Raw genomic sequence first — 16,298 nt, 5'->3', positions numbered from 1 at the left:
TTGATTTCACCTCTACTTCTCTAAGTTTTACCTTTTTTTTTCAACATTCACACATGAGCCATCTGAGGATAAAATGGCAGTTTTGTCCAAGAAGGAGAATCTGTAGTAGTTCAGGCATAGGCCAAGCAATATCACACACAAATGATATGAGGGAAAAATTGGGTTTTTGTAGATAAAGAATTTGCATCTCACCTCATTAAACAAGCATGACTAATCTTAAATAACTGTATATCATTTTCTACAGCTCTGTTCAGATTCAGGTGCTCTTTGCGCCATCCTCCTGTGAACCAAAGCATATATGCAGCTAGTCAACCACTGGCTGCTTGCAAATTATAAATATCCTTCCCTGTGACTTGGACACTGAGTTGCCATCTCTTCGCACTTCACTGTCAGCGCTGCAGGTTCAAGGCCTCATGAACCGGCAGCACCCTCTGCTGGCATTATATGGTGCGACCTTAGTAGTTATCATTTTATGACTGAAGAGACTAACAATGGCACCAACTCAATTAAATTTTATTTATATAGCACCAAATAACAATAACGTTGCCTCAAGGCAACTTTTGTTGTAAAGGCTTTATATTCTAAGGTAAAACAATAATACAGACAAAATCCCAACAATCAGATGAACCTCTATGAGAAAGTGCTTTGGCAACAGTGGGACGGTATTGCATTAGGCCCATTAGTTATGGGCCTATTGCACCATAACTTATGGAGGATTCAGTGTCAAGTGATTCAGCCCTAACTATAAGCTTTATCAAAAAGGAAAGTTTAAGCCTAATCTTAAAAACAGAGATAGTGTCTGTCTCCTGAATCCAAACTGGGAGCTGGTTCCACAGAAGAAGGGCCTGAAAGCTGAAGGCTCTGCCTCCCATTCTACTTTTAAATACCCAAGGAACCACAAGTAAACCAGCGATCTGAGAGCGATGTACTTTATTGTTGTGGTAAGGTATTATGTGGGTGCTATGTGGGGGCTAAGATAAGATGGGGACTGATTATTCAAGATCTTGTATGTGATAAGAAGGATTTTAAATTCAATACCAGTAAGAGTAAGCATCTGGTTAGAAACTATATTTCTAAGATTATTAGGGCCAAGTACAATAACCTCAGTTTTATATGAATTAAGAAAATTAGAGGTTATCCAGGTCTTTACATCTTGAAGGCATTTCTGGAGTTTAAGCGTGTTTGTTATCTGGCCTCATGGATAGACAAAGCTGGGTATCATCTGCATAGCAGTCAAAAAATACATGCTATGCCTTCTAGTGATACTGCCTGGGGGAAGCATGACTTTGGACGATGACGTCAGTTTCATTCATATCATCATTAATATGAAAATTGTCATGACCAGTGACAAGTAGCCATGAGTACCATGACTGGTCACAGCATTGTAACATGAAAAGATGTACTCTCAGGCCCCTTCTTCAATTCTGAGATGGTGTTCCCTTTTCACGTAAATTGCCTTTTTGAATCCACAGGTGTGGATTTCAAAACATAATTTTATTTCATTTTGTTCCTTATTGATGTTACTGTGTTGATTTACATTTTTATTACTTTATTTTTGACATATATTATGCTCACTGGCAATCCAACTACAACATTTAGTGGGTTAATTATAATTCCCATGAGAGGAGCTCGCGCAGGCACTGGGTAGGGCAGCTTGGGGGTCCTTAGATCTTGTTGGCAGACGCGCGAGCGGCCTCCAGCCCCCCCCCCCCCACATGAAATCCCCGCTGAACGGAAGTGCTTGTGTTTCTGTGTCTGCAGGTGAGCACACGTGATATAAGCAGAGTGAAGCTGTACAAGAAATGTGTTTGAGGGATGTTCTGTTATGAACATAAACACAGCGCTAATGTTGGAGTTTGCAGTTTAAATCTCGTACATGAACTTGTGCGAAACTGTGTTTCACCTCGCAAATTGTCAATAAGGGGATCAGAGTAATCTCCAGCAGCCTGCTACATTATAAGTTGTGTAAACATACAAAGGGTGCACAATATTGTCAGTGTGAACAGTACTGAGTTTCTGGTTATTTTGTCAGCACAAGTTCTGAAATAACATAAGGAGCTGGTTGCAGCGGTCCTGTGTCATTCAGTGCACAGACGGCCTGCAGAGTGCAGCCTCTGAGTTGAAGTGCTTGTGTGTCTATGTTTGCAGAACAAAAGACAAGTAACGGAAAACTATTAGAACATCATGCTTTCTTGACATAATGTTCTTCTGCTTCCCTGGCTGCTGTGTCTGTGGCGATGGTGTTCACTCTGTGTTGTTGTAGCCTCCTGATGATACTCAGTTTGTGCTCCAGTAGATTATGAGAGACAAACATAAAATACTGATCTGTGGCACTTATTGGTTAACCGTACACATCGACTTTTAAATTCATTATTGATGGAAATTACAGTCTAAGAAATCTAGCTCACGGCCCACTGTTAGTCAGTGGTGCTAGTTTTGTACTTTGTGCAAATGTGTTTTTGTCAGCCAAGACTGAAGAAGTCGCTTGGATAAGTTACAAAATATTTCTTGCACTGAAAACGTCACATACAGATGAACAGAATCAACTTTCTGAGATGATTTGTCTAATTAACCTATTATGTGATTCTAATGGATTCATTAGAAATGTTACAAAAAGGCATGCCTGTAGTTAATGTCCAGATTAATAACGCTATGTAGTGGATGAGGTCCAGGATTGGCTCCAGCTCCCTTAATCAATGTGGCCGTAGACTGAACTCAGTTACCAGGTGGGGATTGACTCCCATAGAGGAGCTGCAGTTTTTGCCACTTCTGTGTTGGCTTCATTTTTCAGGTTGACCTTTGATCCTGCCTTATGGTTTCAGGTTGAATATACATTACTTGTACTTCATTAGACTTAATAAAAGGGAACATAACATAGTTGTTTTTTATATAAACTAAAGATTGCAATGTAATATTAAAAAAGTTAACAAATAGCACAAAAATGATACCATCCTCCCGGAGAGCAAAGAGCAAAACTTGAACTACCAAAATAATACAGAAAACAGTAGCAGTAAAGCTACTTGTTCATACTGTCTTGCATTTCAGGGTGTAAACTGCGTTTTTCCATGTGTCTCAGGTTTGTGTTAGAATAACTTAACAATGTGTTAAACTTTAAATACAAGCGATATAAAATACATTAGATGAATACAGACATGTATAATTTCAGACCAAAAAAGGTATATTTTACTATAGTTTTAAACCTCAAAAGCCAAAATGGCATTCTCAAGTAATATGTGTATTTTAGCTTCCTTTTAAACACCTAACAGACGTGCTGCAAAATATACTGACTGACACAGACACTTTCAAAAATAGACACTTATATAGTTTCTCAGTACTCAGATTTCACAGTACTGACACAAAGATATGAGGTTCCAGGTAGTTTAAAGTTGAGTAAGACAGGCCCTGCCCAGCCTTTTAAAGAGAAGGATGGGTAATAAAATGATTGTTCCCACAAACTAAAAACAATGCATGTTTACTTGTGGCCGTTGTTATTCAAAGCTCATTCCTTTCCGCCTGTAACTGTCCATTGTAATAGTGGAACCCACAACAGACAGGAAATACAGAGAAATAAAGAGGAAAGTCACTGGTCAAGATTTCCAAGGTGTTTCCTTTGCTGTTACAATGTGTGCGCACGTCAGAGAGCAAGAGTTTTCGGAATAGCTGTTCTTCCTCATTACCCATCATGCACTGTGGGAAAGGGAACACCCCTCTCGTCTACCTGGAAAAACACAGAGACGACAGCTATTAGCCCGAAGGGAGAGGAACAAACGAAAGCAGAGTTAACAGAAAGAAACAGACTTAGGTTTGTCCTGCTAAACATGACTCGAGTGTTCCACTTCATGTTGATTTCATAGATGAGTCAGATCCTTTTTATATGTACTTCTGGATTTTGCTTCCCTGCCATCTTGCATTTCTAAGGTGTGTGTGAGAGAAGTGGGACGTCAGAGTGGGAGGGGCTGCAGGGCTTCCTCTGTGTGGACTAACTGTTCATATGGTAAACAGAGGGTCACGTGGGCCAACAGTGCTGAAGCAGTTGGGAGAAAAGGGAGGGAAAGAAACAAGGAGAGGGCGTAACGTGATACACAGGAGGACTTTGGCCTGCTTCATGTGCAGGAGGCGGTACTTTCACCCTGAGTTTAGAGGACATTGGATTACACACCAAAAAGAAGGGAAACAAAAGATCTGAGTGCCATGTTGTGGTTAAAGTGAAGTTTGGCCTGCCTCATCGGCTTCAGTCCTTTTATTTACATTCATCTGGACACTTTTTTAAATCTCTTCTCTGTGGGAAAAGCCAGTGTCTTCCTAGTTTGCAATCTCTTCATAGTTTCTTCCGGGTAAAAGAAGAATCAAGATGCCCACCTTCACTGTGGTGCCAGTGGAGGATGTGGAAGATGGCAGCAACAGTGGAGCTGCAGCTGGAGGGAACAGACCTATCAGTTTGGGCAAAATCTTTTCAGAGGAGCAAGAGGCAGACAATTCAGAGGATCCTTTTTCAGGTAGGAGTAAACAGTTCTTTGCTTCGCTGATGTGCTCATACACAGGCCTGCTTTTTGGGGGTTTTGTGGTTGCTATCCCAACATGCACTGCGGGAAGTATAGGTGTGCAATTTTGATAAACTGCATGCGTCATTGTGAGATTAAATATGACATTGGAAGCGCGCTGACACAAACAGATGCATGTTTTGACAGGCACATGCTTAACACATATAGACGCCCACAAAGAAAAATGCAGTCACAGATGAACTAGCTAAAACTTGCACTTGGATTAGTTAGGCAGGAAGGAGGGCCTTGGTGTTAGTATGTATGCCTTAGCACCCCTGAATGATGGTTAAGGCTCTTTGCCTCATTGCGTGTGTTTTTGTATGTCAGTTCTTGAACAAAGCAACTAAATATACAGTAAACTAAACTAACCTAAAACAGCAGAGAAGTTTTGTAAAAGAGGCCTAACTGTTTTACGGTGACAAAGTACAAAGTCTATATCCTTACATGACATATTATTATACCATTTAAAATTACTGCCTGTTTTTCTTTCACCTTTATAACACTTAGTTTAACAATTTTTCTTTGTGCACAAGTTGTACCTCTTTACATCCATCAGTTTCCCAGTCAACAGCTTTGGGGGTTGGGTCAGGTTGTTTGTGCTACACGTTCCAGATACCTTGAAGTCGTATTTTGAAGCTTGGGAGCGATGTGACTTCAAATAGTAGTCAGCAGTGGGATTGTATGCAACAGGTGAAACATTTGGTTGTTTTCTCATTTTACTGCAAAAATCTACATTCTGATCCTGTACTGTCTGAAATCTATCAAACTCCTCTTGTGCATTTCTGGCTACTTTTTTTTGCCACAGGTTTTAAATGGACGAGTAAGAGAATTTTATAAGGAGCAAGTCCTCAACATAAGGACTTGTAGATGTTAGAAAATTACTGGATATAGGTTGCAGAAACAGAACAGACACGGGGCAATGCTCGAAGAAGCGGAGAAGCTTGAAGGACAAATGTGTTTCCTGGAAAGACAAAAAATGACCCCCAAAATAGCTTCAAGATTTTTAAGTGATAAAGAAAGTCATAATGTCAGCTGATATCTTTATTGTAATCTAGGTGTGCTGGTTCTTTTTATGACTTTAGACTCAAAAGTCTGCAGAGATGGCTTCGAATGAAATCCAATTACAAGACACTGCCTTGTTTAAATATTTTGATGAACTAACTCTACTGCACAAGTGTCATGTTTATGAACAGGCATACTTTCCATTTAGGGAAAATTCCTGCAATAAATGTAGGTTTATCTTTAGCTAAGGCATTTCTGGTCATTTTGCCTTGAACTCTGGTTGTCTTGCTTCTCTCAGAACTTCTTTTATGTCTCTTTTGCTCGTCTTTCAGATGTGGGCCTTTTTTTTTATGTTTTTTGTTTTCTGACTTTGATCAGTTAGATTTCAGAGTGAGCCCGAGTCACCCGTGGTCATCATTCTGGATCCACCACAGTTAGAACATAATCCCCCAAAGCATTTGTGAGAATAGAGGCAGATTTGAAGTATCAGTATCAGTAAAACAAGCATAACAGGTTAGCAAAGTTTTCAATCAATTTTTTTTATATTCTAGCCCTCACTATAATAATGTTAAAAAGAGAGCAGACCCTCTTTAAACTCTAAGGTTGTACATATGAGTACCACATTAAAAATTAACCTGCTTCTTAGTAGGTCTTAAAATGAGGTAAATGCAGTCTGAGAAGAACTACAAACCATGACACGTTACTTTGTCATTTATTTGACAGAAATTAAGTGTACATGGTTTTCTGTTTCAGAAAGAGAGTCAACGGTTAAACTTAAGAGCTCACAGATTGTGATCTGACCAGCTTACTGGCAGGTTTTCTTCAACAAACCCAGTTTCTTTCTTTTTCCTGTCCTGTAATCCCAGTTTGGTGTTTTTAATGTTTAACATGCGCGTTTTTGTGCTCAATCCACCATCAGTTTAAGGACAAAGACAGTGACTAGATGCATTTATTTTCAGTGATCAGTCATATGTTGTACTCAGTCTTGTTGATGGACATTGTCTGCCGCAATTTGGATAGCGCTAAATAAAATGACTCTCTTTTTCATCTAAATGTTAGACTCCACATTGACGCACATGAGTTATAGAACCAAATCAAAGAACTATTGGCTGTGGACTTGACATGTCTTGGCATGATAAGTATCATATTCTTAAAAAACAATTTCAGGTCTAAAACTGTCTGCAGAATATGGATGGTATTTAAAAGCCATGCTGTTAAGAAATAGAAAAAGGACCTGAGAGCTGTATCTGGCATTTCAGTTGATCTTTCTACTGTTTACAGAAACTTCGTCAAAAATGGTCTCAGTGGACGGCTGGCTGCCAAGAAGTCATTTTTAAGACAGGGATAAAAGACTGAAGTATGCCAAATTATAGAAGAACTAAAGTGAGAACGAGTTGCAGCAGGTCTTATGAAGAGATGAATCCAAATTTGACATTTTTGGTTCAAATTATTGTCAATACAGAAGAGGTCAGGAGAGAGAGGTCCAACATCCTTACAGCCATCTGTAAAACACATTGGAGGCTCTGTCATGGTTTTGGGCCCCATTTCAGCTGGTGGTGTTCGGGATCTTGTCAAAATTGATGGAATTATGAACACAGAAAATATTTGGAACCACCACAGAATAATACCTGGAAAACGTAGGACTGACAATACGGTTGGGCAATATGTAAAAATTTTCCAACCGACAATCGTAAGTCCAATAATCGACAATGGGCAATATAGTCGCACATGCGCAGACTTTCTGACGGGTGGAGCAGTGTAATCATGCACGGACTGATTTGCGTGTTTACAACACAGAAGAATTGCCAAAAAAATATAAAGTTGCCAATTTGGGATTTCTTTGACTTTAAACTGGATGAAAGAGGTAAACCTAAGGATGTAACCAAAGCGGTGTGCCGCTTGTGCAGACGTATAGTGCGAGCAAAGGACTCAAACACCACTAACTTGCGTGAGCATGTATGTGTCCACCATCCGAATGTTTTTTTCTGAACATATGCTACTGCCTTTCTTTCTTTCTGTTATGAGTTTGAGTAAATAAATCGCTACATTTGGGCGCACTCTGAGAAGGGTGCATTTGCTCGCAGATGAAAGAGGGTGCTATTATCATTGTTATTATTTTCTGCTTACTGCTTCTATTAGCTCCATCATTATTAACTTACTCATGGCCAAATAAATAAATAAATCGCCCTTGTAAAAACGATCGACAATAGGCTCAGCCTATCATCGATAGTTGATATATTCGTCCAATCGCCCAACCCTAATTGACAACATGTATGACAATGATTCCAATGCAGTAATACCTGCATAGAAAAACATGCAATATCAGTAATGGATTGGCCTCCCCAGAGCCCAGACCTCAACATTATTGAAGCAGTGTGGGATCATCTTACCAGAAAATTGAACAAAAAACAGACAAATCCAAAGAAGAGCTTTGGAATATCTTTCAAGAAACCTGGAGAACTATTCCTGAAGACTACTTAAAGAATACCAGGAAAACTGTGTGGAAGAATCAAGGGGCTGATACCAAATATTGACTTTCAAGCTTTTTAGAATTGTACAGACTCAGCTTTATATAGTGTTGTCATATGTGTTTGCAAAATAAATATTTTTAATAAATTGGTGCTGGTGTGTGTATATGTATATATAATACAGAGTGACGTGATATAAAAGTAGTAATTTTACACATTTACATAGTTTTTCTTTTTCATATTATTAAACTTAATTTTAATTTATTCATCCTTTATTTTTATATTCTATTTTATTTTTATATTTGAGTCAGCTTCATTCTTTTTGTGTGTGTGGGTGATTTGGGTGTTTTTTTTACCTCATTTAATAATTTTTTATTTTTTTTATTTTTTGGTAGTAGTTTATTTTCAGTGCTTTTGCTCTTTTAAGATTACATTATGTCAACATATAGGACAAGGAAATTATTTAAAATTGCTTGGAGCCCGCGGGGGGGGGGATGAACAGGAAATCCTCCCCTGAGAACCTGTATCTCTTACTGATGCTAATGAGGGAAAAATAAAAAGGTTTCCAAACAATGTAGACCTTCTGTTATCTGTCTATCAAGGTCCAACAGATGAGTGGTGACCCTATAAGAACTCGTAATGTAAAGACATTGTACTACAACTTTACTCCTTACAATATGTCCTTTCTGGAGAAGACAAAAGTCACAGATTGCTCTGCATTCGGACAGATGAGCACACACAGATTTATACACGGCACTGAACAGACAAGATGCAATCTGTATAAACAACTCGGTATCATCATTTTCCAAAGAAGTATCCGGTGTCATGTGAACAGTGTCCTGTTTCATATTGTCCCTCTTTTTCCTTGTCAAGTTTTAGCATGTAGTTTTGACACATGCTGAAATTATTTGTTTGCTTCTGAATGAACCTTATTGACGAAACTCAAAAAAACAGGGCACCTCTATGAAAACGAATATAGAGAAGGAGATTGGAGTAGAAGAAATGATGACCGGTCATGTGGGCCTAGAGACACACCCAAACTACTTGCCAAGCAGTAGACAAACTGGAGTGTGTTGATTGCTACTGTAAGGCAGAAATTTCACTTTTAATTCAATTCAATTTTATTTTATTTACAGCACAACAAATCACATTAACAGCTGCCTCAAGGCACTTTTTATTATAAGGTGAAGGTTGTAAGGTTTGCGTAGCATTTTTTTTTTTCAAGTTTCCTGCATCTCAGAGAATCTACAGGAAATGTTTCCAGGCAAGTTGGCATCTTCCATACAAATTACAGGCAACAGCGGCAATCTACTAGCAACCAATGCAATCACAAGGAGGTATTTAGTACACACCTTCATTGCATGCAGTTTCACCCAGACAGCAACCTTGAGCAACCACTCACCAATTGTTCAACTGGTTGGGTCACTGCCTGGTTTCTAGGCTTATGTGACTGATACCTTAGAAAGAAGAATACCACAGTCAGGATCTACAGACTCTAGATTTAAATATAAATCTAGGGCTTTGTTAGCTGAACAGTTTCCTCCCTTAGAGCTATGCCACGCAAATTGGTTGATCACATTCACATAGACCACCTAACTGGTGAGTTGGTGTACCAACCTTTGCAGCTGACCCTGTTGCACATTCTTGAAACTATTATTTAAGAAGTTTAATATTGTGTTTAAACATTTGCCTAACAAGGGAATGAAAATTACATGCCAAAACTGGTTTTTATCATCCTTGTTTACATGAATGGGAAATGGAGATTTTCACCTGTGGTTTTATCCGGTCAGTTTTATACCACTGTTGCTCTTTACACCTTAGATACTCCTCTTGTAATTTAATCAGTCCAGCAGATTTCCTAAACTCAGCATTAAATGTCTTCATTGCATTTGTCTGTTTCATTTTGAGGTGGTTCTCATGTCCTTCTTCTTTTTCCAGCGCAAAGGACATAAATCATCATGTGTAGCTCTGTTTTCCATATGTTAGCCCTTTGGAGTTGGAGAACTGCCAAAAGCAGCTGCCACCCTGTTTCCTGTTTAAAGGAAGTCTATTTTGGGTCAAACTGTCACTAGCTAAGTTGTACAGGGAGTGTTCACAGGGCTTGGGTTTGTGTTTTTGTTTGTTTGTTTGTTTGTCATTCTAACCCAGGGGCTCTCAAATCACATGCCACAGATACCTGGTGGGCTGGTCCTGCAGGTGTGCTCCGAGACGTCGTTTATAATACCTGTTTGTTTTATTTTTTTTAAATAATTTTTTTAAAAAAGTCTAGTTTTGAGTTTTGTACTTGTTTTCCAAAGATCATGTGAGTTGTTCATCCTAAGCAACATAACATATATTTCTGTAAAGAAAAAATATTTGTGCCAAATGTCAGATTGCAAAAATAATTTTTATAATTATTTTTTATACTCACCTTAGCAAACATATCGTTTTTTGCAGATTAATTGACACTTAATAACAACATATATGTGTCAAATGGATTTTAGTGTGTTTTAGTAATTTAAATGGAATTAAACATTTACTGTACATAGACAAAGCCTATGTGGCATTTTGCTGTTGTACATATTGAAATGGAGACCTCTGCTGGTTAACATGATTACTGCATCAAACTGTCAGAGTCCTTTATGCTCACTCAATGAACTTTCAGAGGACATTTAGAACTCAGCCCATTTTAGAAGTCTTTAGATTTTTACCTGATAATATGATGATTTGCAAATTGTCTGACATGACTATATGATGACAGACCATGTTCCCCATCAAACAGTTCTGACAAGATCTATAAAGAAAATGAATGCAATCTGACGTTGTTTTCAAAAATAAACTATTAGAAAAATTAAACACTGGCATGTGAGGTTTAGATCATAAAAAACTGGGATACTGTACACCAACAGATGTGGCTTGAAATTAACGTTGCTTTATGCAGCTATGTACAGCAGTCCCTTTCAAATGCTTGTTTCATAGATGGTGTGCCCTGGGACACCATTGGAGGAAAAACTCAATTTTAACGGGGCAGTCATCTGCCGCGACTGCTTATGTAGTGAGGGGAAAGAGAAAAGGAAAAAAGTAGCTCATAAGGACACTGGACAATGACACACACATAGGACTCCAAGCTAACCCATTTGTGCTATTGATCAACAATATATCATGTTCATGGATTGTAATTCAGCTAATAAATAGTCGATTCTTTATAGACCTTGAAGTGTAGTGTGTGTGCTTGTATTGTCTTTCTAGATTTCACACGTAACATTTTTTATCTAAAACTTGCACCACTGGTGAAATAGGCTCTGTTTCACCAGTGGTTCTGTTGAAAAGTATTCACATATGAACTTTTGATATATTTAATCCCATTAAGAAGCTTTGAATTTACCCAGGATGTCATTTTACTATGACTGTGTTTTTAATGACTTCTGAGGTTACACTGGCTTGCCACAACATCTACGACATCTTGTGGAACAAATTGCTATCCCATGAAAGTATAGCCCGGCTCGAATTCAACCTTACTTGATATCTCTTTGGCAGAATACAAAAGCATTTTAGACATTAAGTCACAGCAGTTTTTACTTCACATTCTTTTGATAATCTGTTTCACTTTGCAATATTCAAAACCAATTTACATGTGCTGGTTCTTATATAGCGCATTTTTACACTTGAGGACTCATAGCATTGTACAACTTGCCTCATTCACCCAAGCACTTTTTTCTACGTATCTAACGTTCACACTCCAATGGATGCATCAGAGACTTGGGGTTAGTTGCTTGCCCAAGGATAATTGGCAGCCTAGGATTGAAACGCTAACCGTCGAATTAGTAAATGATCTGCTGTGCCGCCAGAGGTATAGCCACCCTAATTCAGACAGGATTTGCAAAAACAAAATTTTAAAGATCAGTAACATTGAATCAAAGGTTAGTGAATATGATTAGAGTTAGAGTTTGCTGATATAGTTTCGTTAGTAACCGATAGCTTTAGGGCATGAATAAGCACACATACATACCACAGATAGAGTAACACATTTTTGAGGGTTGGGTTAAAGCAGATGAAAGATGGGCAAGAGTGAAAGTGAAAAAACCTCTACATTTACAAGTAAAACAGACTAGAGTTCGTGTATGCAAAAAGATTTTTTATGAAAATGCATGTCTGGACGTTTTATGGACTGATTAGGAAATGATGCTGATATTTCGCTCTATGACGGCTGGGATAGTCTACAGCCTGAATTTGTCCAACTCCAGGCCTCAAGGGCCCGTGTCATGCTGGTTTTAGATGTGTTCTTGATCCAACACAGCTGATTTCACAGCTAAAATACCTCCTCAACATGTCTTGAAGTTCTCCAGAGGCCTGGTAATGGACTAATCACTTGATTCAGGTGTGTTGACCCAGGTTGATATCTAAAACCTGCAGCACACCGGCCCTTGAGGCCTGGAGTTCCCCACCCTTGAGCTAAGAGATTGGAAGGGTGGACGAAAAGAAAAAGGAGCAACTAATGACCCAAAGCAAACAACCTTATGTGCAGTATAGGGCTGCCACAAACGCTTATTTTGATAGTCGACTAGTCACCGATTATTTTTGTGATTAGTCGACTAATCAGATCATGCATCCATTGGACGTAAAACGTACAGCTTATTGCACCAGCATGCATCTGCTCTTAAATGACTATCATTAGCTTACAGCTACAGTGTTTAAGGTATGCGCTAACTAAAAATAAAGACAAGATGATAGTTTATTAAATTTTAATGAAATCTGCAGATTGTTTCGGTGGAGTTTAATAAACTCAGCCGTCTGCTCCTTGCTATCTAAAATATAACAGGACACCGAAGTATATTCTCGAGCATCTCACACTTCTGATAATCAGTTGTCTGCTTGACGTTTATTCAGCTGTGTAAAATTAAAACTTTAATCTCAGCCAAACTGATTTAGCCAGGAACAAATAAAATACTAAAAAAAAGCCAAACAATAACATTTTTAAGTTATCTAAGTGACTTATATATCATGTTTAACCTGAGTAGTGAAAGACAGCGGTGGGTTTGAAAACGAGTCCGGTGTTCTCACCGGCTCTAGTGAGCCTTGTCCCCGGCTAGCTATCGAGCTGTGTGTAACCGATGTCTCCGAAAACGTCTGAGCGCTTTTGAAAATATGCGGTGTCTTGATAAACTGAGCAGATATTTGAAGTTTACACAGCTACATTCTCGCCTGAAAACGTGTTAAACGTTTATTTTGTGACCCAGAAAGAATAATAAGAGTAATATTAAAACTAACTAGCTGCCGCCATTGTTGGAAACTGAGCAGGGCCGCGCTATGAATTCTGGGACACAGCTTCTTCTTCTTCTTTTGCCTTTAAGGGCAGCGGGCATCCTTGTACATGCAGTGCTGCCATCTTCTGTTTCAGTCCGTTATTACACTCTCAAATCCTACTACTTATTCCTGCGTCTTTTGTGATCTTACAAAGCTTCAAACGACGCGTCGACTATTAAATTAGTCGTCGACGATTTTGATAGTCGACGTAATCGTGACTAGTCGACTAATCGTGGCAGCCCTAGTGCAGTATCAAACATGGCATATCCTCTATTCTGGTTTGGTCACTAAAACTGTATGAATGCTTACACACACAATTCATCACTCTTTGGACAACACTTAACAACACTTGTAAAGTGGGACAGCCAAGAGCTTCTCTGTGTAGAAGTGGAATGTCTGGATGTGTGTTTATGAGCAACCTCATCCTATGATATGCCATTGGACTTAAACAGCTGTTAGTGGCAGGCTTACAGTAGCCTATATAATCACTATCTCATTGTTGTTTTCCAATGATATCCTGCCTCTTGGTGGGTTGCATCACTGAGATGAACATTTGAAAGCTGTTTATTGCATCTCAGAATATCCCCATATAACAAAATGTACTAGTCACATGCTATCTTTGATATGGTCTCCCTAGATAATAGTACTGAATATTGAGCAATAGTCCCAGTTTAGAAGAGGCTATCTGAGCAAAACTGTTGCCCCGACTCTATAACCCTGGGTATATCACCCTTCTGTAATCTTATTTTAAAAGCCAGAGTGTCTTGCTGTATATTTTTATATTTTTTGTTGCATGAATGTTGAAAATGCAGCTTTCATACCAATATTCTTCCTCACTCAATACCGCAAGCGAAATTTTCTTACAATCTTCACTATGTCATGTTCATCTACGGTACACTATCCTCATTCATTTATCTTCAACAATCACCAAATCCATGTAAGTCCCTGGGCTCTTCAAGGCGACAGAGTAGCCTACAACACTGTGATGTGAGTGTGATAATATGCCATATCTAACAGTCAAAGATCACTGCATGACAACCAGGGGCAAAAGAAGCCAGTCTGAACAGGCCAGTCATAATGTTAATCTAAGCCACTGTGTCTTTAAGTGGCATACAAAAGCTGTTAGCAAAACTAAAAGCTTAAAGTGTGGCCAAAGCCTTCATTTGTCTGCAGGGGATCAAACCTTTGACCCCTGATTCTCTATAAATGGTACTCGACACAGTTATCACAGAGTACAGCTATATCAAATACAGCCTGAACCATGTAATGTAGTCTCGTGCTGTTTTTACAAAGGCAATGGTTGCAGCTCTGGCCCAGTAGTTTGATGTACAGGTCCAACAAAACCCATACTTAGGAATCCTTGGGACGACATTAAACCGCAGTTACTGCCCCTGATGTGTCATCGGTCTTTCGTGGTCAGTAAGAGTAGTAGTTATGCAGGTCATTTGCATTAACTATTAGAGAGACTTTGGACAGCAGACTATCATTGGTTCTGGTAACGTTGCTAACATAATACTGACAGAGATCCATCAATAGGATCACACCAGCCGTGACACATTTATTTACGTGCTAACAGTAAAAAACAAAACAAAACATGGAATACTCATGGGGATGAGTATGGGTGACGCTGGCTGCTCACTAGGATTACCGTGCTGAAAATGAGACAAGTAGCCTACATAGAAAAACACCCATTAATTTCACTAAGAACTGATGACAGTGTTGGTCCAGGTAGACTCGCACCTTTTTGAAGTCTTCTACAACTCTGTCCTTGTTTAAGAGCAACCAGTTATAACATCAACATACAAGAGGCGGTCAGTAAGCTAATTCTGCAGTGACAATTAGTTAAATCCAAATGAAAATACACATCTGATGATTCTGTCAGCCTCTTGCCTGTTTATTCATTGGTTCTTTCTTTTTTCTCCTTTTTTAACTCAAAAGAAGATGACAACCGGAGAGAGTCCTCTGCATTCATCAACCCAGACATGGACACAGAGACATACTATGAAGGCAAGAACATGGCCTTGTTTGAGGTAAGATAAATTAAAAATGAATGATTTGTCTGTTTTTAATACGTATAGACCAAAACATGCTGCTAACAATTTAAATGGTATCTAAGATATAGTAAGTTTTTGTTATTATGTAACATTATTAACAAGCAGCGTCACAAAAGTTAAAGACAGGACTGTGTGACCAGATGGTTGCAGTTTTTAAATTTTTACAATAAAGATCATTGAGTGCTTCTGTTTAGTTTGTCCCAAATCTCTCATATACAAAATCAGTCTGAGAAGGTCTCAGTTATCTTAAAGTCTGTTCACTCACTGGCCTTAAAAAAGTCATTCGTACATGGAAAATGTGCTACATACATACACAATAAAGATCTTGGAGTCAATAAAGGGAGTCTGTAAGGAGCATACTATAGGAAATATTTCATGGTCGTGCTTGAAAGGCCTGAATTATTCTTTATTTTTATATGTTCTCTGTCTGATTACAGGAAGAAATGGACAGTACCCCCATGGTTTCATCTTTTCTCAACAAACTGGCTAATTACACCAACCTAACCCAGGGTGTTCGTGAGCATGAGGAAGCCGAGGATGGAGTCAGGAGGGCTGCAGTCATGGTACGTGACTCCTGTTTTTGAGCCAGCAGAACTTTGATTAATAAAAGCATGCGTGCTTTGCGCCTTCATAGTCCTTAGAGTAGTCCTCAACACTCAGAGTGCTTTCTGCTGAGATCTGTTCTGGCAGGATTTTTATCATCTGCAATAAAATTTCAGCACCGATTACATCTGTACACAAGAAGGCCTTTCTTTTCGTCTGGAATATCTGCTTATCTTTTTCATCTACCATCCTGTTTTTATTTTTCGATATACAAGCACATTCTGTTTCAGCATAAAATGTAACCAGCAGCTCATTAACATATCTAAAGACTGGATTGTATTATGTGAAAGAGATGTTCAGTAGACTCTGGACATCATCAAACTTCTTTTAGTTTTTGGGCCATGTGC

At 38.7% G+C, this 16,298-nt stretch overlaps 1 protein-coding gene and 1 long non-coding RNA gene across 6 annotated transcripts in view; one reads left to right on the top strand and one right to left on the bottom strand.

Annotated features, from left to right (window-relative positions):
- The first annotated feature begins 1,630 nt into the window (after positions 1–1,630).
- LOC100693458 (solute carrier family 12 member 7) overlaps positions 1,631–16,298 on the top strand; it is a 38,496-nt gene continuing 23,828 nt past the window's right edge. Inside the window, exons 1-4 of one of the 5 annotated variants that reach the window (XM_005457980.3) lie at positions 1,631–1,761; positions 4,325–4,496; positions 15,233–15,324; positions 15,786–15,911. In XM_005457980.3, the coding sequence (XP_005458037.1) occupies positions 4,352–4,496; positions 15,233–15,324; positions 15,786–15,911 (363 nt within the window). In that variant the 5' untranslated portion in view covers positions 1,631–1,761; positions 4,325–4,351. Of the gene's footprint in view, positions 1,762–4,102; positions 4,497–15,232; positions 15,325–15,785; positions 15,912–16,298 lie in introns of those variants that run through there. The other 4 variants (XM_005457982.4, XM_005457981.4, XM_003453165.5 and 1 more) reach the window with 4 other exon arrangements.
- On the bottom strand, positions 3,180–3,952 carry LOC112842907 (uncharacterized). Its single transcript, XR_003214951.1, has 2 exons — positions 3,799–3,952; positions 3,180–3,718 (listed from the first exon to the last, which is right to left on the bottom strand). It is a non-coding gene; the product is annotated as an uncharacterized LOC112842907 (long non-coding RNA).

This window comes from Oreochromis niloticus, linkage group LG18 (assembly GCF_001858045.2).
Source record: "Oreochromis niloticus isolate F11D_XX linkage group LG18, O_niloticus_UMD_NMBU, whole genome shotgun sequence".
NCBI classification, from domain to species: Eukaryota; Metazoa; Chordata; class Actinopteri; order Cichliformes; family Cichlidae; genus Oreochromis; species Oreochromis niloticus.
The sequence above is the reverse complement of the archived record's forward strand: the minus strand, read 5'-3'. Positions and strand labels throughout refer to the sequence as shown.